At 54.5% G+C, this 26,094-nt stretch overlaps 1 protein-coding gene and 1 long non-coding RNA gene across 6 annotated transcripts; one reads left to right on the top strand and one right to left on the bottom strand.

The window, feature by feature from the left end:
* Positions 1–378: 378 nt before the first annotated feature.
* LOC141935177 (uncharacterized) lies at positions 379–6,096 on the bottom strand. The gene is made up of 3 exons (XR_012626499.1): positions 5,816–6,096; positions 3,678–3,768; positions 379–890 (listed from the first exon to the last, which is right to left on the bottom strand). It is a non-coding gene; the product is annotated as an uncharacterized LOC141935177 (long non-coding RNA).
* On the top strand, positions 2,739–26,094 carry ST14 (ST14 transmembrane serine protease matriptase). 5 transcript variants are annotated; one of them, XM_074851191.1, is made up of 19 exons: positions 2,739–2,873; positions 13,258–13,417; positions 13,620–13,747; positions 14,349–14,419; positions 14,876–15,036; positions 15,435–15,470; positions 15,930–16,167; positions 16,332–16,471; positions 16,871–16,968; positions 17,486–17,595; positions 18,440–18,570; positions 18,827–18,931; positions 20,142–20,249; positions 21,449–21,556; positions 21,704–21,832; positions 22,188–22,374; positions 23,078–23,352; positions 23,622–23,758; positions 24,770–26,094. In XM_074851191.1, the coding sequence occupies exons 2-19, from the start codon at positions 13,261–13,263 to the stop codon at positions 24,929–24,931; spliced, it is 2,481 nt and encodes an 826-aa protein (XP_074707292.1). In that variant the 5' UTR covers positions 2,739–2,873; positions 13,258–13,260; the 3' UTR covers positions 24,932–26,094. The 5 variants fall into 5 exon arrangements, with proteins under 5 accessions (XP_074707292.1, XP_074707289.1, XP_074707293.1 ...); XM_074851188.1 differs by lacking the exon at positions 2,739–2,873 and adding an exon at positions 4,913–5,128; XM_074851192.1 differs by lacking the exon at positions 2,739–2,873 and adding an exon at positions 5,452–5,478.

The raw sequence follows: 26,094 nt of genomic DNA, 5'->3' as shown, positions 1-26,094 counted from the left end.
CCTGTTCAGAGGGATGAGGCCTTTGTAATTAGAAAGCTGGGTTTGTGCCTGGTTGATGGGATTTATTCTATTTTTATTTTTTGGCTTGTGTTGTGGAGGTGAGTGGAGGTTGAACGGGTGCTGTGTTCGTTAAGAGTTAGCAACCTCAGGAGCTCCTTCCAGTAGGAAGAAAGCTTTCATCGACTGCGTCCACGTGCCTGGATCTTAACAATTTTGGCAAGAAGGATCAGGCTTTGCATTAGGGCTGGATTTAATCCCTGCTTATGTTTTTCCTGCTTTTTTTATTATAGAAGTCAAGTGTCACAGGGAGCAACGCCTATTTGGGAACCACTGTTCCCAGCTCATGGATTCTGCAAGAAAAGTAGTCCCTTCTCTCAGCAGTGCAAGGTGAGGCAGGTCTCCCAGCATCTCCCTGCCATCTGGTGGAAGGAATCTGAGGGCTCTCCTTCAGCCCACGGACAACCCTTACCCCACAAGTACTTGTGAGCCAGCAACAAGCGTCTGGGCTGCAGAGGATTGCTGGAAGAGCCATGGGGAAGCAAGGCAGAGCTTAACCAATTTTTCATGCAGTGAGGGAAATCTGGTTGGATGTTGTAAAAGCTCCCAGGAAGTAAGGACACCTTAATGCTAGAACAGATTGTCCTGAGAGGAGGCGAGTTACCAAACATTAACGATCCTGCTTTTGGGGTGGAGGATGGACTAGAGCAGGTCTGATGTTTCACCCAGCCTCTGCCACCTCATCCCAGAGAGGACTAACATCATCTAGGAGAGCACGTATCACTTCTCACCTCTGTCAGGCTGAACTCTGCGGGCAAGTTCGCAGCCAGTTTTCCTCCTTTTTTTCACGTTAACAGCTTGTGCAGCCTCGCCGTACCCCACCAGAGGGATAGCTGGAAAAACATCAGGCAATTAGCTGTTGGAAAGACAGTAGGAGTTGGACCATAAACCAGCAAAAATCCCTTTGACCTCGGCACCGACAACGTGAGGGAGATAAGAGGAATAAGTGAAAAGTCAAAAGCTGCCTCTTTTTTGTTTTGGTTGTTAAACAGCTGAGGTAACACCAACACAAAGTCTGAACTTCTATTTTCTGTGGAAAAGAAGGTGGCATGGCAGTGAGCGTGGGTCAGCCCTACTTGTTTGTAATAAACAAAGAGAAATGGGCAATTCCAGCGCATTGTCTGCATCTCCCCAGCTGAGCCACGGTCTCAGCTTACACATTTGCAGCTTGTTAGGCAGGCAGGACCTTAACTGACTTTGAATCTTGGGCGTGCCCCAGTGTGCAGCCAGGTTTCAAAGTACCCAGTGCCAGAAACCAGGCGATCAAGCCTGTCCACTCTGTACTTACAGTTGGGCTGGCAAACAGGGCTGTTGCTGATTCAGAGCTCACGAAAAGGGGTTCTCTGCTTTCACGAGCAGCAGAAGAGCTTAAGAAAGAGACCCAGCCAACAGTACAGTCCCGGGAGCAAGTTTACATCCTGTGGTGGTGTTTCCTAGTGCTTTGGGAGCCCTTTGGAGTCCCACGGCTGTCAGGGGGCTGGCACCTGTAGCAACCGAGGCACGAAAAACCATCCCCCTTAACTGAGAAAGCGGGTCTTGGGGCTGTCTGGGGCGTGTTGGAGGGCTGAGGGTGGATTTTCTCGTTTCATACTCTCACATCCTTTGCTTGCTCCCACGCCCGTATCATCCACGGGATGGAGCTGGTCACTAGTGCCCTTTGTTCTGGCCGCTTTCATCATCTCAGGAGGGCAGAGCTGCTTGTGATCCCTGCCAAAGTCATGTTTTGGGAGCAGGACTCTCACTCCAGAGCTCTTGAGAGGAGCAGGTGACATCAAAGGGTAAATTCCCATCCAAATTACACACTAACCCTTGAACAGCTTTGGGAAAGTAGCACCACCTCCCTGCTCTGCCTCAAAGCAGCATGTGGCCAGTTGAGGGCAACTCGCTGCACTTTTACAGGTCCCACTCTCCAAAGTCAGTAATTATCCTCCTTGTGTTACAGGTGGAGGGGCTGAATCATACCAAGACAGTTTGCCTCAGGCCCGAAAGCAGGAAGAGCTGTCCCTGTGCAGAGCCCAGCGGGACCCAGTGTCCACCTTTTGCTCTCCGGCCGGTTCACCTGGAAACCACAGAGCTGCCGCATGACGTTCTCCTCTCCTCCCACTGAATCAGCCCTTGTATTTACTCTTTGGAATGCAAAGTAACAGGACACCCTGTGAGTTTTATCTCTCCCCCATATCTTTTGTATCGCTGTCGAAGTTGTCGGACCGGATTGAGCATTTTAGCTGCAGAGATGGGGTGGTTTCGGGGTTGTCTGGCAGGAAACTGGGTGGGAGGGCACTGTCGGTGAAATTTGAATTTAGGAGTCACGCTGAGAACAGAATCAGTGAGCCACACTGCAGGGAGGAAAGCCCTTTGTCTCTGAATCCCTTCGCTGGTGCTCCTTAGCGGAGCTGGGATTCCTGGGAACTGCCTCCCCCAGAAGACTCATCCCCTGGTGTAAGCAGCGGCGTTGTCCCTCCTTCCACATGGATGGCATTCCGAGGGCCGGGAGCTGAAGTCTCCTGCCTGTTCAGCCAGGGTTTGCTGCTCCAGCAGCTAATCCCCCGCTCATCTGGGACTCTCCTGGGGGCCAAGCTCACGGCGGTTTTAGCTCTTGCAACTTGCCTGCAGCGCTGACAAAGACGGGCTCGGTTCTCCTAAAGCTGAGTGCTCTCCTCCCTCCTAAAGGCGTGTTAAACCTCGACTTGCTGCTCTCACGATGCTGTTGTGGCCACGCTGAGACGAAGAGACAACCTGAGGAGGAGTGACAGCTTTTATTGAATGAACTGATCAAAGCGGGAAGAAACGGAGGCTTTGCTGCTGACTGCACGTGGGTAAGTGGCTTGATCTTTCTGCTTCAGTTACATCTTCGTGGTGGCTTGGCTGGGCTCAGCATCCTTCTGTCAGTCTCGAGAGACACATGGAAATGTCTCGCCACAAAAACCTGTGGCTGGCTGCTTGCTGGGAGCTGCTGCTTGGTGTGTCAGGACCGTACAGCGCCCAGGAAGAGGGCCCTCATCTATCCTGGCGACTGCAACACAGCCACAGAATAAACCACTCAGCTTCAGCAGCAGAGAAACGGGAATCCTGTCGTTTCAGGCTCTACGCCAGCTGCCTCCCAGCTATACAGTATTTTATATTTAGCACGTGTATTGCTTTTTTCCCCCCACGGTGATTACATCCCCTTTTTCAAAGGGCCACTTGGGCTAATGAATTAGGCTGTAAAACGCCGGTGGCTTGAACACCAGGAAACACGGGGCGTTCGCAGCTCTCTGTGAAACCAAGAGATCTTTGCAAGAGGCACCTGAGGCCTCCAAGAGTGAGTCTGCGTCTTGCCCTCATTAGCCACATCCCAGGGTGTTTGCCTGGAGGAGAGTAGTTGATATGCTGAAGAGGAGAAATTTTCAGTAACAAAGATTCAGCTCGGACTAGCTGCTTTATACCTAAAATACATTGTGTCGCAGCGGGTATGAAGTCAGGCTGGAGCTCCAGCACTCAGCCAGGTAGGGAGTGGCTGTAAAACCAGAGCGCTGGGCAGGGCTGGGCATAGGCGGGCGAGCTGGGAGCAGCTCCTGCCATCAGCCAGCCGGGGAGGTTGAGCAGGCTGACTAACAAAACCACCCCTGGCAGGGGAATACCTTAAATCCAGAGAGACTTCCTGCCGTGTGGGGCCCAGCCAGCGGCTGGGATTCAGATGAGGGAGCTGGGAAGGCAGTTCCAGTAGTATTTCTGTAAGAGAACAGAAGTTCTGTTATATTTTCCACCTAAAGAAAACAGATCCGAGGCCTGGCACCGCCTCTTTTTTTCCCTCCCCCCCCCCAGAGACACACCTGAAAAAGGGACACAAAACCTGCGCTCTGCAGGAGTCATTTTAGAGCAAGGGGGGAAACAAAGGTAACCCAGCATCTCCCTGCGGCGTGCGAAGCGGTGGGCAGCTCCTCTTACACCAAAACCAGCTTTCTGGGAAATTTTAATGTTCGGATGTGGAAAAAAAAAAAATCAGTTTCGGGGCTGGATGCAGTTGGTGGAAAGGGGGGTGCAGGTCAGCAGCGTATCATGTGTTGGTATAGACTGTCACATTAACAGGGAGAAGGGAAGAATCTTTCCAAGAAAGATGCTGGGGGTTCAGCTGTCTTTAATCTTGACTTACTCTTGAATATGAGAAATTTTAAATATTGGAGGGGGGCGGGGGGGAGTCATCCTTCCGAGAAGGGAAAAATGATGGATTAAAACTGTGTGGGGAATGTAGATTTCGGCGTTAAAAGTTTCAAACCTGTGTTAGAGCATTCTCCAAACCCAGGGCTTCGCCACTGGCCCCTCCTTTTTTTTTCCGGGGACACTGTTTAATATCAGACCACGCACTCCCCGGGAGCTGTTGCTGATCTGCAAGTGCCAAATCCAGATACACGTGCGATTTCTGCTGTACTTTGTATCTGCTCTCCTCTCTTTGCTAAGAGGTGGCTCCTTCCTAAAGCGCTGTAGCCTAGCTGAGAGCAGGTTCCAGGCTGGGATAAAGGGGTATATTTTGCTTTGGCAGCCCCTGAGCGTACCAAATGTTTGTGGGAACAGTGGGCTTGTCCCTGGGGCTACCGTGCCCGTGCTCGCTGGAGAGTGCCCTCTTCGCAGCGGGGTTTCACAGCTGTTGTCACTCGAGAAGGGGTAAGACTTTGGGTACATAAAGCTTTGCCCTAGAAACTTGAGTGCTAGCGAGCCTGCCTGCTGACTGTGGGGTGGCTTGTGTTGATAAAAGACAGATTTTTCTGGTTTTGTTTACTAAAGCAAAGCACATGGCAGAAGGGGCTCTACGGATGACGCGGGGCTTTTGGGCACGGCTTTCCGGGCGCGACGTTTTCCTCCGTTTTCCCCGCGGCCGCCTGTGAAGTGGGAGAGGCAGCCGGACACGGGGGACCCGCGGGGTGTTTCCGTCTTCCCGCACCTGCCGGGAGCACGGAGAGGAGGGGCCGGGCACCGTGCCGAGGCGAGGAGCAGCCGCGCCATGGCGGCCTGAGCCGGCGCGACAGCCGCCCTCGCCATGGAGCCGGGCCCCATGGCCGCTGGGGTGGGCATGAGGTACAGCGCCCAACCGCAGGTGAGAGCGGCCCCCCCGGGGTCAGGGGGGCTGGCGGGGCTCTGCCAAAACCCATCGGCCTTTCGCAGAGCTGCCTCATCCTCCACTTGCTCCGGTTCCTTTGAGCGAGGTCAGGAGTGGCCGGGGTGGCTCCGGATCCCTCGGGAAGTGGGGGAGATTCCCGCTCCCCCTCTGCCATCTGGGGGACGCCGCAGAGCCCAGCGGAGCAGGAAAATTAAAACCAGCTTTGGGAAAGTGGAAATCCCCGCCCGTGGCGATGCGGCAGTCTGTGCCGGCGTTAGACCGCCTCGATGTCAGCGCCCAACATCGCTCTGACCGTTTGGATTTTGGCTTAAACTAGGCATGGGGATGTGAGTAAAGATCAGCTACGTGGAGGTGAACTGTTTGCAGCGCATGGGTCTGGGTTGTTTAGCAACAGATCTAACTAAACCTGTTCAAGCCGTCAGAAGGTCTGACTTTAACCGAGGGCTTTGGGGTTTTGTTAATTAACTGATGCATTATCAGTCTGCTTTGAAACTTGAGCGAGCTTAAGCCGTGGTCTTGGCTTTTTGTGTAGGTCGTCCTGGCTGAGGGGTGGGCAGGGACTGGTGTTTGTGGGTTGCACCTCCAGAGCCTGTTCTGTGCCACACTGCTGTTTCAAAATCGGGCTTTTAGGTTAAAGCAGGGCAGCAGCGCTTTCCAGCTCACCTGCGGGCTGTCTGGCGTGGGTCTCCGAGGCCTGGCTTTAGCGGTTGTTATCAGGCAGCGGCGAAGGAGCTGGGCTACAGCATCCATCAGAAAGCTGGCCTACAGCAAGAAAAACTTCCCCTTGCCTCCAGCCCCGCTGTCCTGCGTGTGTCGGGGCCACGGTGACTGCCGGGAGCGGGGAGGAGATGCTCCCTCTGGTACCACACAGCTCGAGCTCCTTGTTCCCTGGACGGGTCGGGGTGACACTGTTGTGTGCAGCGTGATCTTCCCTGCCCGGCCTATTCTCTTGGGGGAAAAAAAAAAAAAGAAAAGGTAGGTTTGAGCGCTGGTGTGTCTTTATGGCAGGGCTGAGCGCCCGAGCGAGTCCCTTCACACCGGGGCAGCGGTGTGCCAGGGTTTTTCCCCTGGTTCTGGATCAGTTTTCCCCCTGCATCAGTTCAAGAGGAGCTGATTTGATCTGGGGGGATTTCCCCGAAAACGGTCTCTGCCCTCCTGGCAGTTAACAGCCTGAGGAATTTGTCCCTCATGGATCCACTGTCATTGGACTTGGCTTCCTATAAATATGACAGAGGAGCAAATGTGAGTTGTTTTGCGGTGTCTACATCTACCCCTGGGGCAGAGAGCGACAGCTCTTGGGCACGGTGAGGAGAAGCAGCTCCTCTTTCTCGGAAAGGCTTTTCTCTGGGGTAGTGGCTGGTGGGTGAGCTGCTGCTCGGGCCAGTTTTGCTGCTGTTGGTGCCAAAGGCAAACAGGGATAAGGAAGGCACGATGAGAAAAAGGCTGAGGCCAATCGAGAGTGCGCCAGACCTTTGCTCAGCAAACAAAAGATCACTTTGTAGAACCACTGAGGGAGCAGCGAGAGAGGTTTTGAGGGCTTGGCTGCGGGGAAGGGATCAGGGCAAAGGTTCTCTCCTTGCCGGGGGTAGCGATGCCGTGTCCACGCAAAGGCCGCCTGGGCCAGCCTGGCAGATAACTGCGAGACCCGGGCAATAGGCTGGGGAGGAGGAGGGAGCAGCTGGCAGGGACAGGTTTGCCAGTCAAAGGCTTCGCCCGGTTGGAGATGCTGGTGTTTGGCTCCAAACAAATGTCGTGGGCCAGATCCACCTCAGAACTGTAAGAATCGGTGAAGAGCGTGGGCGAAATGTTGTGATGAGCGTGGAGCATTGCACTGAGGTCTGGAGCGCAGCTGGTTTTGTTGGGCTGCTGGAGGGTGTTTTTGTTGCTCAGACAGTACTGTCTGTACCAGGAAAGATGTAAGAGTGTTTTCAATAAGCTATTTGCATCTGCAGCGTGTTTCTCTTCTGCTCTTGGGATATAACTGTGTTGTAGGGAGGAATTTCATGGCTCGTGGCTACATGCATCAGGCCTGGAAGGTAGCTTTATTTCCCACTTCTCCCCCAGAATTGCTCAGACTTAGATGTAAAAGTCTCTGCTCCACCAGAAACGCAATCAGAAGCGTGGTTGCTTTTTCTGAGCTGCTGTGTTCCATGACACTGCCCTGATAAGCCTGGTGCGGGGCAGCAAGCCCAGCCCGTGCTGTCCTGGGCAAACATTAACTTCAGTTTCTTCTGTAATAAACCTAAAGGAATTTGGTTTCTCGTATGACTCAGGATGGTCACAAGACGACTGAATACTGTAGAGGATTGAGCTCGGAACTGGTGTGTGAAATAGGTGTGTGACTTGTGACTTGTATCTTTCACTATTGCTCTTGCCCTCTGTGCCTGGAAGGTAGACAGTTGGGAGGACTCCGTGGCCCTTATTTCCTGCTTCATACTCCCTCGTTGGTTCTGATGTCATCATTTTATAGTGTCATTGCCCTTAATAAGGAACTGAAGACGAAGAATAACACACTGGCAGTTTCTTCACTGCTTTACTGCCCGTGTTGAGGCAACACAGCACGAATATGCTTTACGGAAACTTAGCTCTGATGCGTGCTGTTTCCATGTGTTTCTTACCAAGAATGAGAAGAGAAATGAGATTATTCTTATCAGATCTCTTCCTGGAGGAGTGTCAGGGTTTGCAGCAAGAGTCAGTGCAGGAGTTGGTCTCAAGGGTTATGTAGCTGCACTTGAGCTACTTGGGTGAAGCGAGTTGTACGCTGTGCACGCCATGTGTCAGCAGCTTTTAGATTTATTTTTTTTTCTTATGGGAAACAGGTTGTTTCCCCTCGTGCCAGCACCACAAAGCTGGTGTTGGCTTTCAGGACGATCTGGGAAGCCTCAGGTTTTGAAAACAGAACTGTCTTGGCTCTTTCTGTGCTCTACAAGCCCACCCTGTTGATCTCAAAGGCTGGGGTGTCCCAAGCTCTGAGCCCGGCTTGCTGGCGGTGTCCTAAGCTGGTTGAGGAGTTGATGGATTTCATTCCTCTCATTGCTCCTGGGATATTTGTTTTAGTTTTCATTGAACACCACCTGAGGCAGGTGTGGCTGGAAAAGGGGAGGTGGGAATTGCCTCTTGGATACACAGGCTGGGATCTGCAGGGTGTCATTACCCAGCAAGAGTCTAACCACATAGTCGATGACTCTGCTTCACCTGAGACCTCCCCAGGCCACCTCCGACTTTGCGTTTTGCAGGTTCCTTTTCTTGGCCGTGTACATTCGCGCCAGACCGTGGGTCTTTTGCGGCGAGGCTGCCTTGGTTACACACCTGCTCTTACTTCTGCTCTGAGCAGCCGAGCCTGGAGCGTGAGAAATGCCAAGGGAAGCTGCTCAGTCTCCCAGCTGCCTTGTGCTGGATGAGCAGATTAATCAGTGGTGATAAGGGGTGGGTGAAACTAATGGCCAAGCCCCCCGTCCGCCTGGGTCAGGGTCCATTGAACCAGCCCCAACCGAGTGGGAGATGGAGCATTTATCTGGGAGGAGAGGGGAGCAGTGAGGGCTTTTGCTGCCCGGGACACATCACGCTGCCTTGCTGGAACCACCAAACAAGCCAGAAATCAGCCTCAGTGGGAGATGCTGACCCCAGACAGACCCTCTCTGTACGCGTCGCAGCAATCTGTGGCACGTCCCAGCCTTTCTGCCACCCCCCGTTGTGGGAGGATATCTCCGCTTTCGGGTAAGCACCCCCAGTTCAGAGTTGACTGTGGCAGCTCCCACCGTCCCCGGGCGCCTGCTGAATTTCCTGCTGACAGAATTAGTCACTTCTGCATCTGGTTTGTCCAGTCTGGCAGAGTAGGGTTGGCTGTCTAAAAATACATCATGCGGCTGGCTTACGGAGGAGGAGCGGGGAGGTTTGCTTACGCACAGGACTCCTCTCCGAGCTCTCTGCACGGAGGAGTTGCGTGCAGGAGACCTCCAAGCGCTTTATAAATCTGTCTGCGCCACGCTCCTTTTCCAGATTTCCTTGTAGAGACGGTGCTCTGAGGCGTGGAAGAAATGGGGCAACGTCTTTCTGGCCCTTTCACTTGACTGGCGTGTGGCTTCCCTGCTGACGCTGCGACCAGGAACCTCCGATGCTGCCGTGGGGAGCCCCACGGTGACGGCGAGGAGGAGCAAGAGGAAGTACCTGAACCTGTGACTAAGGTGGAGAGAATATCAAGGAAGGTTTGCTGTTAATGATGTTTATTGGAGTAGTTTCCTCGAGAAGGGCGAGAGAGTCAGACCTTGAGTCACTTTGGGCTAGAGACGGTTTCTCGGGGAATCATGGACAAGGTGAGAGCGGGACGTGTGTTCAGATCCTCTCTGGTTCCCATCTGCTGTTGCAATGGACTGTTCAGTACCTGCGAGGGAGACGTGCAGAACCGTTACCTAAAGGAGATTAAAATTGCAGTCGTCTTTTGCTTGATTTAACTATAATCTTTTGAGCCTGTCTTGCTTTTGATGCCGCCTGGTTTCTGCCCAGCTTAGAGGATGGTGACCAGCACCCAGAGGAGGTATTTTTCCCCAATGGGCAGGAGCGGGATGTGCAGCAGAGTGGAGGCTGAGCCACGTTCTTTGGGCACAGACAACTCTGGTCTTGAGGTCAAACGGGTGCTTTTCGTGCTGAGTGTGGGCAGGGAAGATTCAGCCTCTTACTCAGAGGTCAGGACACGGGGCCCCGTCTGAAACCTTCCCGGCACAGCCTGATTCAGCATTCCTGTAGTGCTTGGGGGATGCTTCAGATCCTTCGCCTTGTCTTGAGAAGAGAGTTGGCAGGGATGGCCGTGGCTGACCCAGGCTGTGACACGAGGCAGCTCTGCAAAGCAGCTTCACACCAGCGTCAGGGCTGGCTGGGGAATGTAACGGTGTGCGTAAGGCACGAGGATGGGAGAGGGTGAGATCTGGAATACAAAACAGAGGGCAGGGAGGGAAACCTCTTTGGATCCAGTCTCGTATCTGCCTCTAATCACTGGGTAACTTCTGGCGAGTAACAGTGTCAGTGGCTGCTTACGCAGCTTGTACAGGAGTAGCAACAAAAATAACCTCCTTGGAGTCCCCACACTCCTTGAATTTCTCTTGGTGCTGTGGGTGTCACGGCAATCTCCGCTTTGGAGCAAGAACAGACTGACAAAGGCGTGCTGTAAACTCTCACAGATTTAAGATCTTTCATCGTTTTTTCCAAGGAGAGCAGAGAAATTGTCTAAAGAAAGATCAGATGGTGAGTTTTCCTGCCCAACTTCCTCTGGTCACGCTGCAGCCGGGGGAGCGTATTTGCATGTGTTGGAGGTGGAGGGGAGCTGTGTTTTCTTTCTGATTTAATCACACCGATTAGTTGTTCCCCTCTAAGAGTTTTCTCTCTGCAAAGACACAACCTTTAGCTCGAGGAGGATGTTAAAATGTGTCAGCCATGGTCTTGTGCGGGCTGGCCTTGTACAGCAGTATCTCCTGCTTGTGGCTGAGCCTCATTTTTTTTTCTGGCAGTTTGATGAAACTGAATTTTGGGGAGTTTTGCAGAGGGCTGAAGGTACCTGCAGCTGGAGGGTGCACTGTTTGAAAACAGTGTTTTCTTTGCTCTAGCCAGAGGAGCCCCGATTTCATTGTGCTGTTTTGCTGCTGCTACCACCCTCTACCGTTACGGCGTGATCCCTCTTTCAGGGAAAAAAATGTCATCTGAATGAATTCAGCCTGCCAGGGACGTTATTAAGGCCAAGATTCAACAGCTTGTCCCCCAAAATTGTTACTCAGAGCACACAGAGACGCCGTCATCCCCCTGTGAGCTGGGGGCAGGCGGTTCTTCCTCGCTGACCCCGAGCAGTCTGGGAAAGCTGCTGCTGTGGGAACAGATACATCATTTAAGCCCCGGAGGTTGTTTTCTTGCCACAGGCTCCTGCGGATGTTAGAAGAGAATTAAATACTTTTTTTTTCTGCTAACAGCAGCAACGAATTGGAGGTCCTGGGAAGGCTTGGCGCTGCAAGCAGCCCCACGGTGGGAGAAGGGAGATGCTTGCAAGATTTGAGGCTGTTTTTTTCTCTTTACCTGGTTTGGGGGTATTTCTTGCATGATTTGGAAACCGATGGCTGTTTCAAAGATGGTGCATCAAACTCCAGGCAATCTTGACTTTGATTTAGGATGTCTGTATGTATTTAAGCTTTACTTTGTGTGTCTTCTGCTTTGAAGTTTCCTTGGGGTTATGTTTTCAAGTTTTTCCTGTATGATTGTGGAAGCCAAGGGGGAATCAGAGCCTCCCCCATGGGATTGTCCTCCTGTGGCTCTGCTCGGTCTTTCATTTCTTCTGGGGGCGGCTTGATGTTGGTGGCAGAAACAGCCTGGCACCTCAGAGTTGGTTTCTTTCTGCTGGCCCTTAGGCTGTAAATCTCACAAGTGGGTGAAAACTTTCCTTCCCATGCTGTAGTGGAGAGCTGTCAAATGATAAACTCGGATTATTCTGAGAGAAGATGGTGCGAAAGCTGGTAGGTTGCTCTGGTCATGGTGGCCTTCTAGTAAGTGTTTGCAGAGGATTAAACTTAGTCCTTTACAAAAATGTAGGGTAAGGTGCCTGCCGTGTCCCTTTCTTTTGTAAAGGGCCTCAGGCAAATACCACAGGGAGGAGAGGCTTTGGTGAGGAGTGGAGGGTGGGAGGAGAGGAGAGACTGGGTGAAGAAAAGGGCAAAAGGAGCAGAGGAATGATGCAAATGGGAGCTGGGCGTTGCCTGGGTCTGTGCGAGAGCACAGGGGGCTCCAAGGTCCCTCTGTCGACAGGGTCCCCTTCACTGGATGTTTTTCCTGGCTTTTAGGGGCTTGTGACGTTCTCATCAAATGAAGCCGAGCCGGTTAGGGTATGTTTGTGTCAGCCCTGGGCTGAGAGAGGACAGGCAGCATCTGACCCGGCGTCGCGTTTGCGGGGACGAGGTTCCCGTATCCGGAGCACAGGAATGCGATTGAACGCAGCGAATTTGTGCTCGTCGGCACTTTGCGTTGTGGCGTCCTTGCTGGCATCCAGAGCCCCGTGCCGCTGCCCGGGAAGCTGCCAGATGCTCGGGAGAAGGTTAAACGGGCAGACGGTGAGTGGGAAGGTCGAGGTATCCTCACGGTTTGGGCAGTTTGCAGCAGGCAAGGAGCCCTCCCTACGTGAGGGAGGCAGAGGGAGAAAGCAGAAGATGCAGTCTGCTCTCTGGGGAGGAGAGGAGCTGCCAGGGTAGTGGGTGCAGATCTGGGTCCCCCCCCAACATCCGCCTGTACCGAGGATGCTCTGGGCTGCGTGGCAGCCTCTGAAAACATCTGGGGCTGCAGCCATTTCCCCCCAGGCTGGAGGTGCAGGTCCAAGGGCAGGTAGGCCAGAGGCACGAGAAAGCAAAACCCCGGGGCACCGAGGGTTTTGCAGCTGCTGCAGGGCTCTGCGCTGCGATAGAGACCTTCCTCTTCATCACCCAGCCCGGTGTGGGGAGGTGATAGTGCTACGGGTATCGTTCCTCCTTCCTGCTCTTCCTTTGCCAGCACGTCTTGTCCTGAGTCCGGCTGGTCACGGGCTGTGGGGGGGTCTTGTGTGTTCATCTTAGTTTTTTAGTTTCTTTCTTTTAATCGGTATTTGCGCTGAATGGGAAATCCCAGCAGGAACACTGTGTTGGCCCAGGAGATGTACAGAGACACAAGTATAAAGGGAGGAAGTAGCTCGGTTTCTTCTTTACAGGAATGCTATTCATAGCGTGCTGTGCCCCGCGAGCTGCGGGTGACACACCTGCCACACAGCAAGCGCTGTGTAGGGGTGGATTTTTGTCTGCAGTTTCATCTGCCGGCAGGCAGAGATCTTGGAGGTTGTGGGCTTGTGACCTGCCGTGGTCACGGGGGGGTGTGTAGACTCGCCCCTGTGTTTGCTTGAGCTGATGACCTTATGTTAGGTCTAAAAAGGAATTAGGTGTGTTGCAGAAAAGCAAAGCAAAAGCCTTCAGGGTTTGTCGGGCCGTGGGGTGGCTGCAGAGCCGCCAGCGCCGAGGCATGCCATGTGCTCTTGGTGTTGGGGAGCTGCCGTGGACAGGGAGCTCTGCTCTAGCCTTTTTTGTGGTTGGACCTCCTGCCTCCTCTCCTAGGAGATGAACAACCTGGAGGAAGGGGTGGAGTTCCTCCCTGCCATGAACTCCAAGAAGATGGAGAAGCGCGGCCCGAAGCGGCAGGTGGTCGTCACTGTCATGATCATTGTTTTCTTCCTCATCTCCCTCGTCACTGGCCTCCTGGTTTGGCACTTCAAATGTGAGTATGAGGGCTGGTGGGCATGTAGGGTGATACCCCGGGAGCATATCCACAGGGAGAAGCTTCGTCATCCCATCTTGCTTGGGGGAGGCTCCAGGAAGTGGGGGGACACCATTTCCACCCCCTTACTGCTTCTGGGGACCTACTGTGCCACGGTCCCAGCCCTGCCTGCCCTTACTAACTCTGACCTGTTGCCTTCCAGACAGGAACGTGGCCGTCCAGAAGCTTTTCAATGGCCACTTGCGGGTCCTGAACTGGGACTTCCTTGATGCCTATGAGAACTCCAGCTCACCGGAGTTCATCATGCTGGCCAAGAAGGTGAAGAGCACGGTAAGAGGTTTCTTGCATCCCTCCTCCTGCAGGCAGGACGTTTTTCCTCTTGCCACAGGGATCTTGCACGTAAGGCTGCTTGGAGCTTTCTCGCTCCTCTCGGCTCTCCCTGCTCGCCGTGATGCCCTGGGCTGGGCACAAGGAGCCTGCCTTTAAGCTGGGTCTTGGCGTCACAGCTCCAGCCTAGTGCCACAGCGTCTCCCTGCCTCTGCAAGCCAGCGTGTGCCGCAGGAGGCTGCCAGGGCAAACCCCAGGGTTGGTGGCTGAGTCAGGGGCAGGAGCTGAGGCAGGAGGGTGTCTGCCCTCTGTGCCGAAGCTGCGGCTGGTCTTGCCCTTCCTCTCAGACTCAGGTATTCGTTGTGCTTTTCCCGGGGAAGAGCGGGGTGAGCTGAGTCAGAGCAGGCTGTGGTGTGCAGGTCTGGGCACTTCTGGGACTCTCAGCTCTCCCTCTTCCTCTCTTTGGGCCCTGTAGACTCCTGCAGCCAGGGATGCCGGGTATGTGCCCCGATTTTCCATAGCAGGCTTGAAGCTCTGTCTGTCTTTAGCCTTTTCCCCCCTCCTCGCTTCCAGAGGTGCTGAACACCTTCCTCAAATCTTTCAGGTGGAGGAGATCTACAGGAATCATGCAGATATTGGCCCTTACCACAAAGAGACAGTGATAACTGCCTTCAGGTGAGTGTTAGGTGCTGCCTGAGGCCTGTCTGGGGGTGGAGGAGGGCGATGCTGGGATGTCACACAGCCATATACCCCCATTCCCGGGCTGCTGGGGATGGGGGCACCTTGGTAGTCACCCTGAGTGGCACAGGAAAGGGTGGGCAGTGAAAAGTGACCTGAAAATGTGTAGTGTTTTCTGCCAGTCCTCATCACTGAGGGAGATGTCTTGGAAAAATCAAGATATGGTGCAGTAGAGCCCTATGAACTGCAGCAGGTGGTGCCTGGCAGCTTCAGAAGGGCTGGCGGGGGCTTTTGCTGGGCACAGTTTGCTTAACTTATCACTGAGACTCTCCCTTCCCCGCGGCCACCCTCCAAAAATGGCTCATCAAGTAGCCTGGCCCCTTCTTCCACTGATACTTGAGCCCTCCCGTGTCTGTCCTCGCCCTCACCCCATAACCTTGCCCTCCCCTGCAGCGAGGGCAGTGTCATTGCCTACTACTGGTCAGAGTTCCTCGTCCCCAAGTACCGGGAGGAGAGTCTGGACAGGGCGATGGCGGACAAGCAGAGCCTGGCCCAGAGGTGGAACCCCCGCCTGCGAAACCCCATGCTGAAGGTGGAGTCGGTCGTCGCTTTCCGTGAGTGCTGGCTCCGTCGTCCCTGGGCCTCTGCGGTGGGGCTGGGGCGGGGACACAGCCCTCCCTTGGGTGCCTTCGGCAGCGGGGATGGCTTTAAGGGCAAGCGGAAGGACCCCGCTTTCACAGAGCTGCCTTGAGGGGGGACGCTGCATCGGACCCGCTCCCCTTCGCTCGAGCACTCTGTGTTCTCCCCTGAGCCCGTCTGAGGAGGGACAGGGCTGAATCCTCCCTCCTGCAGAGGAAAAGCTCCATCTCCCGGCTCTGGGGAGCCTCTCCCTGGCCAGCTTGGGGCAGGGAGAAACCCCACCAGCACGGCCAAATCCCAGGGACCTCCTCAGCTTTGTGCCCAGGGACTTTCCGCAGCCCAAAGATGACATCTCCTCTGTTTTTTCCTGCAGCTGCCGACCCCAGCATAGCTAACTCCGCTCGGGACAGTAAGTACAGTTGTTCTTCAGCCTCTGTGCATCCCCAGACCTCTTTGGGGTGGCAGTTTCCCTTGCGGGGTGAGGAAGAGCCTGAGTATCACAGAATCCCAGAATCATCTCAGTTGGAAAAGACCTTGTAGATCCTCCAGTCCAACCATTAACCTCACACTGACCGTTCCCAGCTACACCAGATCCCTCAGAACTGGGTCAACCTGACTCTTCAACCCCTCCAGGGATGAGCAGAGGTGCCATGTGTGCACCTCCACGTGCTGCTGGGAGCTGGTTTGGGGTCGGCCAGACTGTGGCACCAACCTAGCAGTGGTGGGTGGCCTTGGCTTCCCCACCTTGGAGGCAGGGGGAGATAAGCAAGGATGCTCCCTGCGAGGGGCTTGAACTCCCCATCCCAGGGAAAGGCAGGGCAGAACCTCCTCGTTTGCCTCATTAACTCTTCCCTGCTCTCCTGGGCAGATAGCTGCGTGTTTGCCCTCCACGCCAAGGAAGGGGAGATCACCAGTTTCACCACGCCGGGCTTCCCCAACAGCCCGTACCCCAACAATGCGCTCTGCTACTGGGCGCTGAGGGCAGATGCCAACTCCATTATCAGCCTGACCTTCAAGACGCTGGAGCTGGAGCAGTGCACAGACGACAGCGACTACATCAAGGTGTACAACTCCCTGAGCCCTGTGGAGCCCCACGCTTTGGTCAGGTGAGCATCCCCGTTAGCTTCCTGTATGGCACCGAGTCCTGGCTTGAGGTGACAGGGTGACACTGAGAAGTCCTGCTGGTAACTGAGCTCCTGTCCCTGCTCAGAGGTGATCTGTGCTGCTGGAGGCTCTCTGTGGCTAACGGATTTTGTCCTTTACTTCCTAGGCTCTGCGGGAATTACGCCCCTTCCTACAACCTGACCTTCCTATCCTCCCAGAACGTCATGCTTGTCACGCTGGTTACCAACAAGGAGGGGAGATTCCCCGGCTTTAAGGCTGAGTTCTTCCAGCTCCCCAAGATGAAAGGTGAGCTGAGGCCTTGTCCCGCTTCCCCCCCACCTCTCCCTGCCATGGGCAGTTTGCCAGGGCTGTTTCCAGGGCCAGGAGATGTGCAAGCAGGTCCCATCATGGCTCTTGGAGCTTGCCTTGCCCACGGTGCTCTTGGCTGCTGTAATGATGTCCCCTGAGGAGGGCAAAGTAAGAATGATGGTGGATTAAACATGCAGATTGATGTATGCAGGAAGCACCTAATTGATCTCCTGGGTTCTCTCCAAGCCTTGGAGCAGAGCTGCTCTCTCCAGAGATCAACTTAACCTTGTTATCATCTGCCTCCCTTCCTGCCTCGGGCGATAGCCGTCTAAGGCTTGGGCAAACCACGTCTCTTTGGATCTCTAACCAGCTTTCATCTTCCTGCTTATCTTCCAGTCTGCGGTGGGACTCTAAAAGCAGAGAGTGGCACCTTCACGACTCCCTATTACCCGGCACACTATCCCCCAGCCACGGACTGTGTCTGGAACATAGAGGTGAGACGAGGTCCTCTCTTTGCCTTAATTAGTCCGTCAAATACACTTCGTTACACGGGACGGTCTGGCATGACTGGAGGGAGGCTTTAGGAGCTGGTGCCAGAGGCAGAAGAGGCTGTGAGAGGCCTGAACCCCGCGTGACATTTATCGTAGCCCCCGATAACTGTAGCTTTACACAAAAAGCACGTGGGCTTTGGGACAGGCCAGTCCCAAAACTGGGAACTCCCAGAACTGGCAGGGGAAACAGTCTGCCCTGGGAGAACAGGCACTGCTGACAGGTCTGGCTTCAAGCCCTGCTCCGTGTGCTCGTTTGCGCTGGGATTCTGGGCTCAGCAAGCCAAGCAACTCTCTAAATGACGGTGTGAACCATGATGGCTTTTCAGGAGGGTGTTTCTTTTTCCGCTGGACTTCCTTCAGTTACCTTCTATCCTCCTCCCAACCCCTTTTCCCACAAAACTTCTTCCCATTTTCTGTGCTCCAGAAAACAACGTGCCACTGACTCCGCTTCCTTTTGCAGGTCCCCTCGAAGAAGAACGTGAAGGTGCGTTTCAACATGTTCTTTGTGCTGGAGCCGGGGATCCCGGTCAGCTCCTGCACCAAGGACTACGTGCAGATCAACGGCACGAGGTGGGTGTCAGGCACTGTCTGACCCGCGGCTTCGGCCCTGCGAGAGGCCATTGTCAGGGTAATTGCGTTGTGTTCTGTGATGCATTTAAGTTACATTCACCGTTTGCTATTACACAACCTAATGGCAGCTGAGCCGAAAAGACAACTTGGTGCTGCGCAGGGGAAGTGAGCAGTGTTGTTTCACAACGTTTTGGGCAAGGAGCTGACCGTTCCTCAAAGAGAGGGGGTTTCAAAGTTAGCACAGTCACATCTATGGCCCTGGCTAGTTCCCGCAGCAGTCCTTGGGCAAGTGATTCACAGAATCATCTGGGTTGGAAAAGCCCTTGAAGATCCTCCAGCCCAACCATGAACCTCACCCTGACCGTTCCCAACTCCACCAGATCCCTCAGCGCTGGGTCAACCCGACTCTTCAACCCCTCCAGGGATGGGGACTCCCCCCCTGCCCTGGGCAGCCCATTCCAACGCCCAACAACCCCTTCTGGAAGGAAACTTCCTTCCAGCCTGGGGTGGGACGGGATCCTGCGGCTTTAGAGGCTCCACAGATCCAGAGATGCGGTGGATCTGAGATCAGATGTCACTGTGTCGGGCAGGGATTTGGACAAACTCACTCCCAGTCGTTTCCAAGGTCACAACTTGGGTGTTTGCAGCTGGCTCAAACCTTCTGCCAACAGCAGCAAAATTCAGCTCCTGTGTGTGGCCCTTGAGGTCCATCAGTCTGTGGCCTGCTCTCTGTTCTCCTGCACCCTGAGCTCTCCGGGGGTGTGAAGGGACCATGATGGGGAGCTCAGGGATGGAGGAAGGTCTGCTCAGTGCTGCTCTCCATCTTTGCTCTCTCTCCCTGCAGGTACTGTGGGGAGCGTCCCCAGTTTGTGGTGGCCAGTACTACCAACAAAATAGAGGTCCGGTTCCACTCAGACCAGTCCTACACAGACACTGGCTTCTTGGCCGAGTACCTGTCCTACGACTCCAGCGATCGTGAGTTGAAACCCTGAGGCTGTGGGGGGAACCGAGGGCTGGAGGCTGTCCCTCCTCTGCGCTTACGCTGCCCTGGAAATTGGGAAGCTGTCTTTTTATTTTCCTGCAAACCTCCTTGTATTCCTGCTCTGTTCTGAGGAAAAGGGTGTTTCTAGTGCTGGACAGGCCCAGGGGACGTTGAATGCTTTGGGGAAGGGACATAGAGGGGACAGCTGGCAGGCTGACACGTCGTTTGATCCCCTTTCTCCCCTCTAAGCCTGCCCTGGCAAATTTACCTGCAACACCGGCCGCTGCATCGACAGAAGCATGCGCTGCGACGGGTGGCTGGACTGCGTAGACGGCAGCGACGAGAGATCCTGCAGTAAGTCTTGTCCTCCTGCTCGCCCACTCTGCCTCGCTCCTCCGGGCTGCAGTGAGAGGTGCTCGGGGTGGGCATCGATTTGGGATCCTTTCCCAGTGTAGGAGCCGGGAGTTCCTGCTAATCCAGCCCTCTCCCAGTGGAATCTCCCTCCTTCTCCAGTCCCTCCCAGCTGGGAATGTGTTTTTTTGTTTAATCTTCCTGGGTTGGACTGAGCTGGGTGGTGTAACGGGTCTGGAGCACAGGTCTGATGGGGAGTGGCTGAGGGAACTGGGGGGGTTTAGTGTGGAGAAGAGGAGGCTGAGGGGAGACCTCCTGGCCCTCTCCAACTCCCTGAAAGGAGGGTGCAGAGAGGGGGGATGAGTCTCTTGAGCCAAGGAACCAGCGCCAGGACAAGAGGGAATGGCCTCAAGCTGCGCCAGGGCAGGGTCAGACTGGCTCTTAGGAAGGATTTCTTTGCAGAAGGGGTTGTTGGGCGTTGGAATGGGCTGCCCAGGGCAGGGGGGGAGTCCCCATCCCTGGAGGGGTTGAAGAGTCGGGTTGACCCAGCGCTGAGGGATCTGGTGGAGTTGGGAACGGTCAGGGTGAGGTTCATGGTTGGACTGGAGGAGCTTCAAGGTCTTTTCCAACCGAGATGATTCTGGGATTCTGTAAAAGGGATGTATTTTGTTACCAAACTGGGCAGGCATTGCAGAGGAGGACCAGAGAGATACACAGGAGTCGCTTCTTTGTGCAACAAGTTTCCTTCTTGGATTAGCAGAGCTCTCTCGTCGATATCATTATTGTCCAGGGTCTGAAATTAATTAGAGAGGATGGGATCCCCTGGTTTGGGATCTCATTTGCAGATAAGGGGCTGTTTTCTGAGGAAGAGCGTGCTGCTGGCCTGGCTGCCAGCGCCGTGATCGGGGTATCTCAGGTGCTTTCCCACAGGCTGTAGCAATTTTCCTCAAGTGGTTGCCCCTGGCTGTAATATCAGCCTCAGCCTTAACTCCCTCAGACGTTACAGCACTCTGAATAGTTATTTTTTCTCCAGAACAATGGAAATACTGTGCTATAGCCTGAGTGCGTTAGGTATTTGCGTGCATGGCCCCAGGCTGTCGTGGTGTTTTCTGGTGCCCTTGCACGCCCGCAGGGAGAGCTGCCCAGCGGCGGACGGGTCGCCGGTGACTCCACCGGTGCCTTTGGACCCTGATTTCTGGCTCTCCCTTTTCAGCCTGTACGGACCAGCAGTTCAGATGCCAGAACGGCTGGTGCAAGCCCAAGTTCTGGGTCTGTGACAACGTCAACGACTGCGGCGACAACAGCGACGAGCTGCAGTGCAGTAAGTCACTCACCCCAAGGGCTTCAGCAAGGCAAAGGGGGCAACCGAGGCGTGGAGGGAGGCAAGTGCCGGGCTGGAAACACAGGGGCAAGGAACCCAAAAGGCCTCGCCTGGTGCAGCTTCCTCGAGCCCACAGAAGAGCTGGGAGGAGAGAAATGAGGATGAGCAGAGGTGTAGGAAACGTGGGGTTGGGGGAGAGAAAGATAGGTAAGATAGGGAGGCTCTACAGAGAGACTTGGATAGGTTGGATCAGTGGCCAACATCAACGGGATGGGCTTCAACAAGGCCAAGTGCCAGGTCCTGCACTTGGGCCACAACAACCCCCTGCATGGCTACAGGCCTGGGGAGGTGTGGCTGGAGCTGTCTGGAAGAGAAGGATCTGGAGGTTCTCATTGACAAGCAGCTGAACACGAGCCAGCAGTGTGCCCAGGTGGCCAAGAAAGCCAACGGCATCCTGGCTTGTGTTAGAAATAGTGTGACCAGCAGAAGTAGGGAGGTGATAGTCCCCCTGTGCTCTGCAGTGGTGAGGCCACACCTGGAGTGTTGTGTCCAGTTTTGGGCACCTCAATACGAGAGAGATCTAGAGGTGCTGGAGCGAGGGCAGAGGAGGGCAACGAGGCTGGGGAAGGGCCTGGAGAATAAATCCTGTGAGGAGCGATTGAAGGAGCTGGGACTGTTCAGTGTGAGGAGGAGAAGGTGAGGGGAGACCTCATCACTCTCTACAGCTCCCTGAAAGGACGTTGTAGAGAGGTTGGTGCTGGTCTCTTCTCACAGGGGATTAGTGACAGAACAAGAGGGAACGGCTTTAAACTGCAACAGGGGAGGTTCAGACTGGGCATGAGGAAAAACTTTTTCCCAGAAAGAGTGGTCAGAGAGTGGAATAGGCTGCCCAGGGAGGGGGTGGAGTCACCATCCCTGGATGTGTTTAAGGGCTGTTTGGATGAGCTGTTGGGGGATGTGGGGTAGGGGAGAACTTTGTAGAGTCGGGCTGAGGGTTGGACTCGATATCCCAAGGGTCTTTTCCAACCTGAATGACTCTGTGAAAGGGCGGCATCAATCCGTGGTGGTGGGCAGGTTAGAGAAGAGCGGGGACGCAGGAAATGGGGGTTGGTGTGTTGTAGCTTTGTCTCGGGGGGGGGAAGGGAGGGGGACGCAGCCGTGTGTCGGAGGGACGGCTCAGGAGCTGCTCTCTTCCCCAGGCTGCGCCGCCGACAGCTTCAAGTGCGACAGCGGGAAGTGCGTCCCCAACGCGCACAAGTGCGACGGCAAGGACGACTGCGGCGACGGCAGCGACGAGGGCGGCTGCGGTGAGGACGGGCTGCGGGGGGGCTCCTCCCCTCTTGGGGAATCTCGTGCATTTTTTCACGGGGTGGCAGCGTCCTGGGGAGGGGTAGAAGAGGGGAAGGGCGCGATCTCCCCGAAATGGGGCTGAGCCGGCTCCTTTTTGCCCGCAGCGGCCCGCGCAACGGTCCCCTGCAAGGAGTACACGTACAAGTGCCGCAGCGGGCACTGCATCAGCAAACAGAACCCGGAGTGCGACGGGGAGCAGGACTGCGAAGACAATTCAGATGAGGACAACTGCAGTGAGTACCCTGGGGAAGGAGGGACGCGGATTTCCCGGCTGGGCCTCTAAGAGAAACACCTGAGTGTGGCGGAGGTTTTTTTCTGCACGATAGCTTGATCTAAAAATACCCAAGCCATGTTCTTTAGCAGTTTGCAGCATGTCTGTGTTGCTCAAGAGGGCTTACACAGATAATACAGGGGTTTGTCTGCATCTTTACAGACTTGGCTGGTAAATATTTTAGCAAATTTCACATTTTTGCCATCCCTGATGTGGGTAATGGGGCACTTGTGCTGTAGGAGACATCCCAGAGGAACACAGGGGAGGTGGTGAGCGGGACTGGGAGTAACCAAGTGCCCCTTCTCCTTCCCCCCCAGACTGCGGGATCCGCTCCTACACAAGGAAGTCGCGGATCGTCGGCGGGCAGGACTCGGACGTGGGAGAGTGGCCGTGGCAGGTCAGCCTCCACGTCAAGGGCCAGGGCCACATCTGCGGGGCCTCGCTGATCTCGGGGAGCTGGCTGGTGTCGGCGGCGCACTGCTTCCTGCAGCTGCAGGGCATCAGGTAGGCAGGAGCTGCCTCGGGGACACCCCCGTGGTGGTGCTTCCATTGTCACAGAATCCTAGAATCATCTCAGTTGGAAAAGCCCTTGAAGATCCTCCAGTCCAACCATGAACCTCACCCTGATCGTTCCCAACTCCACCAGATCCCTCAGCGCTGGGTCAACCCGACTCTTCAACCCCTCCAGGGATGGGGACTCCCCCCCTGCCCTGGGCAGCCCATTCCAACGCCCAACAACCCCTTCTGCAAAGAAATCCTTCCTAAGAGCCAGTCTGACCCTGCCCTGCCGCAGCTTGAGGCCATTCCCTCTTGGCCTGCCGCTGGTTCCTTGGCTCAAGAGACTCATCCCCCCTCTCTGCACCCTCCTTTCAGGGAGTTGTAGAGGGCCATGAGGTCTCCCCTCAGCCTCCTCTTCTCCAGACTAAACCCCCCCAGTTCCCTCAGCCGCTCCCCATCAGACCTGTGCTCCAGACCCTGCACCAGCTCCGTTGCCCTTCTCTGGACACGCTCGAGTCATTCAATGGCTTTTTGGAGTGAGGGGCCCAAAACTGAACCCAGTCATTGAGGTGTGGCCTAAATTTTCCAGCATTTGAATAGGAAAAACCCAATTTTTTCAGTCATTTCTCAAGGAAACTGTTTAAGATCATGAGCTACGTGGTCTGTGAGATGTGGACTCACCCTGCCCTGTGTTTCATGCCCCATGCAGGTACTCAGACCCCAGCCTGTGGACAGCCTACCTGGGCCTGACCAACCAGGGCAACCGCAACGGCGACAACGTGCAAACCCGGAAAGTCAAGCAGATCATCCCCCACCCCTACTTCAACGACTACACCTACGACTACGACATCGCCGTGATGGAGCTGCAGACCCCCGTCACCTTCTCCTCTGTCGTCCAGCCCATCTGCCTGCCCGACGCCACCCACAACTTCCCTGTGGGCAAGGACCTGTGGGTGACCGGGTGGGGAGCGACTGCGGAAGGAGGTGAGCGCTGCCATTGCCTTGTGAATTTGGGGCTGTGTGTGGCTTTAGGGAGAACGGGGGCTGCCTGGACACAATTTTAATGTACAGGCTTGCCTCAAGACTGGAATCAAATGAGATTTCCTTGGGAACACACAAAGGTGGTGTCTTAGTCCTGCTGGAAAAATATTATTAGGAAAAAGCAATAGGGATTTCTGTATTAGTGGGTTGTGCGGAGCCCGAGCGAAGTGCAACGCTGCTCAAAAATGCTGCCCCTCCCTCCCTCCTCGCAGGCAGCGGTGCCTCCATCTTGCAGAAAGCAGAAATCCGGCTCATCAACCAGACCATCTGCAACGAGCTGCTGACGGACCAGCTCACGCCGCGCATGATGTGCGTGGGGATCCTGACGGGTGGCGTGGACGCCTGCCAGGTAGGCCAGCGCTCGGGTTTAGTGCTAGGAGGAGGAGCCTTAGTTAGGAAGACAGGCCCTTTGCTCAGCCCTTTTTATTCTGGCACTTCCACTCATCTTTCCATGAGTGAATATACTGCAAATAGGAAGTGGAGACACTCTAATAAACTGGGATATTTTCTAATACTCTGCCTGGGTGATTCTTCCTGAGCTTCTGCACATGTTCCTGACCTTGGAAACCTGCAGCACAGATCCCCAGGGCTAAGGGGGCAGCTGAGCTCCCCAAAGTAAAACCCTTTCATCCCGCGCACAGCAGCTGCACCATGCTCTTTTGGGCAGCCTTAAGAGAAGCACCAGGCTCCAGTGTTTTCAGAGTCTGGACAAATTGGAATGGGCATGAGCAGCAAATTGTGGCAATGTGTGACTTTTTAGTAACAAAAGCATCTCACCAGGTTGGAGAACAGTGCAACCATGCTCCAGTTTGTAGTTGGCAAGACAGGCCACTTGTTTACAGAATCACAGAATCATCCAGGTTGGAAAAGACCTTGAAGATCACCTAGTCCAACCTAACCCTGACCGTTCCCAACTCCACCAGATCCCTCAGCGCTGGGTCAACCCGACTCTTCAACCCCTCCAGGGATGGGGACTCCCCCCCTGCCCTGGGCAGCCCATTCCAACGCCCAACAACCCCTTCTGCAAAGAAATCCTTCCTAAGAGCCAGTCTGACCCTGCCCTGGCGCAGCTTGAGGCCATTCCCTCTTGGCCTGCCGCTGGTTCCTTGGTTAAAGAGACTCATCCCCATCTCTCTGCACCCTCCTTTCAGGTTTGTTTAGCTCCTTATTCTGGGACTTTGACTCTTATGGCCATGCTTAAATATTTCTTTCCATTTTTTCTTGATTCAGGGGCTTGTACTGACAACTGACTCAGTCTCAAACCCAATTCTGTGGAGTTAGTAATTAGTTTTTGTGATTTACTCTGTTTATCGCTTTGCATTAGAGCGATGTCCTAATGCTACTGTTGGTTTCTGGGCAGGGAGACTCCGGGGGCCCCCTGGTCAGCGTGGAGCCCAGCAGTCGGATGTTCCTGGCCGGCGTGGTGAGCTGGGGTGATGGCTGTGCCCAGAGAAACAAGCCTGGAGTCTACACCCGCCTCACCAGCCTGCGAGACTGGATCAAACAGCAGACGAGGCTCTAGGGCCGCGCTCGTCCCCGCGTGGACACGGACAGCTCATGGAGCCGGGTGGGGGCTCTGGGCACTGGCATTTCCCCTCCCGGCAGTGCGCAGCTGCTACTGTGAACTTCAACCCTCCCTCTACCTCGCGCTGCGAGCGCCTGGGACGCCCCGTGCGTACTGAACAGCCAGAGCTGGTGGTTTAGCCCTTAGTGTTCCCACCTCTCAACTTAAAAATCAATGTTTGGAGTGTAAGAAATTTCCCTTTAGTGGGTAAGTGAGTGCAGCTCCCATAAACAGCTTGAAGGACCAGTCATTCAAGACATATATAAAAATCAACTTAAAGATTAAATTGAAAGAAAGGAAAAAAGACAAACACTTTGCCTCTAAAACCCACAAACTTCATGGGGACAGGTTCAATCTCCATTTGTTTTCAAACTCCTGTAGACAACTTGAAGGACCAGTCATTTGAGACATAAAAATCAACTTAAAAATTAAATTGAAAGAAAAAAGACAAACACTTTGCCTCTAAAAACCACAAACTTTATGGGGACAGATTCAAAACCAAGCTTTCAGAATGTATTTTCTATCTCCATTTGTTTTCAAACTGCTGTCTGCAGCCCTAGCTCTGGTCTTCAGTGTGGTGGGGCGGGGAGGAAAGAAGTTCTTACCCTGATTTGAGGGGATCCCCTTCAGGCTCCCTCCCTGCGTGTGGCCCTGCACCACAGTCTCCTCCTTCCGTCCTCTGTCCCATGAGTCCAGGGCGGTGGGGCTGGAGGAGAGAAGCCTGGCTGAAACGTTACCACAACGTGCCTTAACGCTATGCTGGGGTTTAGCCGACGCTGCCGGGAGCTGCGCTGCGCTCGGTGACTTCCCCTTCCTGGCTGCGAGGAGCAGGAGGGCTGCACTGAATGTGGGCCTGGAGTTCGTCTCCTGCCAGCGACACCACGGCTTTGCTGTGCCAGACACCAGTCTTACACCCTTCTTACTTTTGTAAAGAAAAAAATGCAACAATGTGACTTGTGAATGTGCCGATCTGATTTCTTTTTTTCTGTGTAGCCTGTTCTTTGCCCTAGAAGAGCACACTCCAGTTGAGTTTAGTTAGCCCCCTCCTTGCCTGTAAATACATCCTTTTGTAAAACTCTATATGAAGTGGAGACGCTCTAATAAACTGGGATATTTTCTAA

Source organism: Strix uralensis, chromosome 26, assembly GCF_047716275.1.
Source record: "Strix uralensis isolate ZFMK-TIS-50842 chromosome 26, bStrUra1, whole genome shotgun sequence".
Taxonomy (NCBI): Eukaryota; Metazoa; Chordata; class Aves; order Strigiformes; family Strigidae; genus Strix; species Strix uralensis.
The sequence above is the reverse complement of the archived record's forward strand: the minus strand, read 5'-3'. Positions and strand labels throughout refer to the sequence as shown.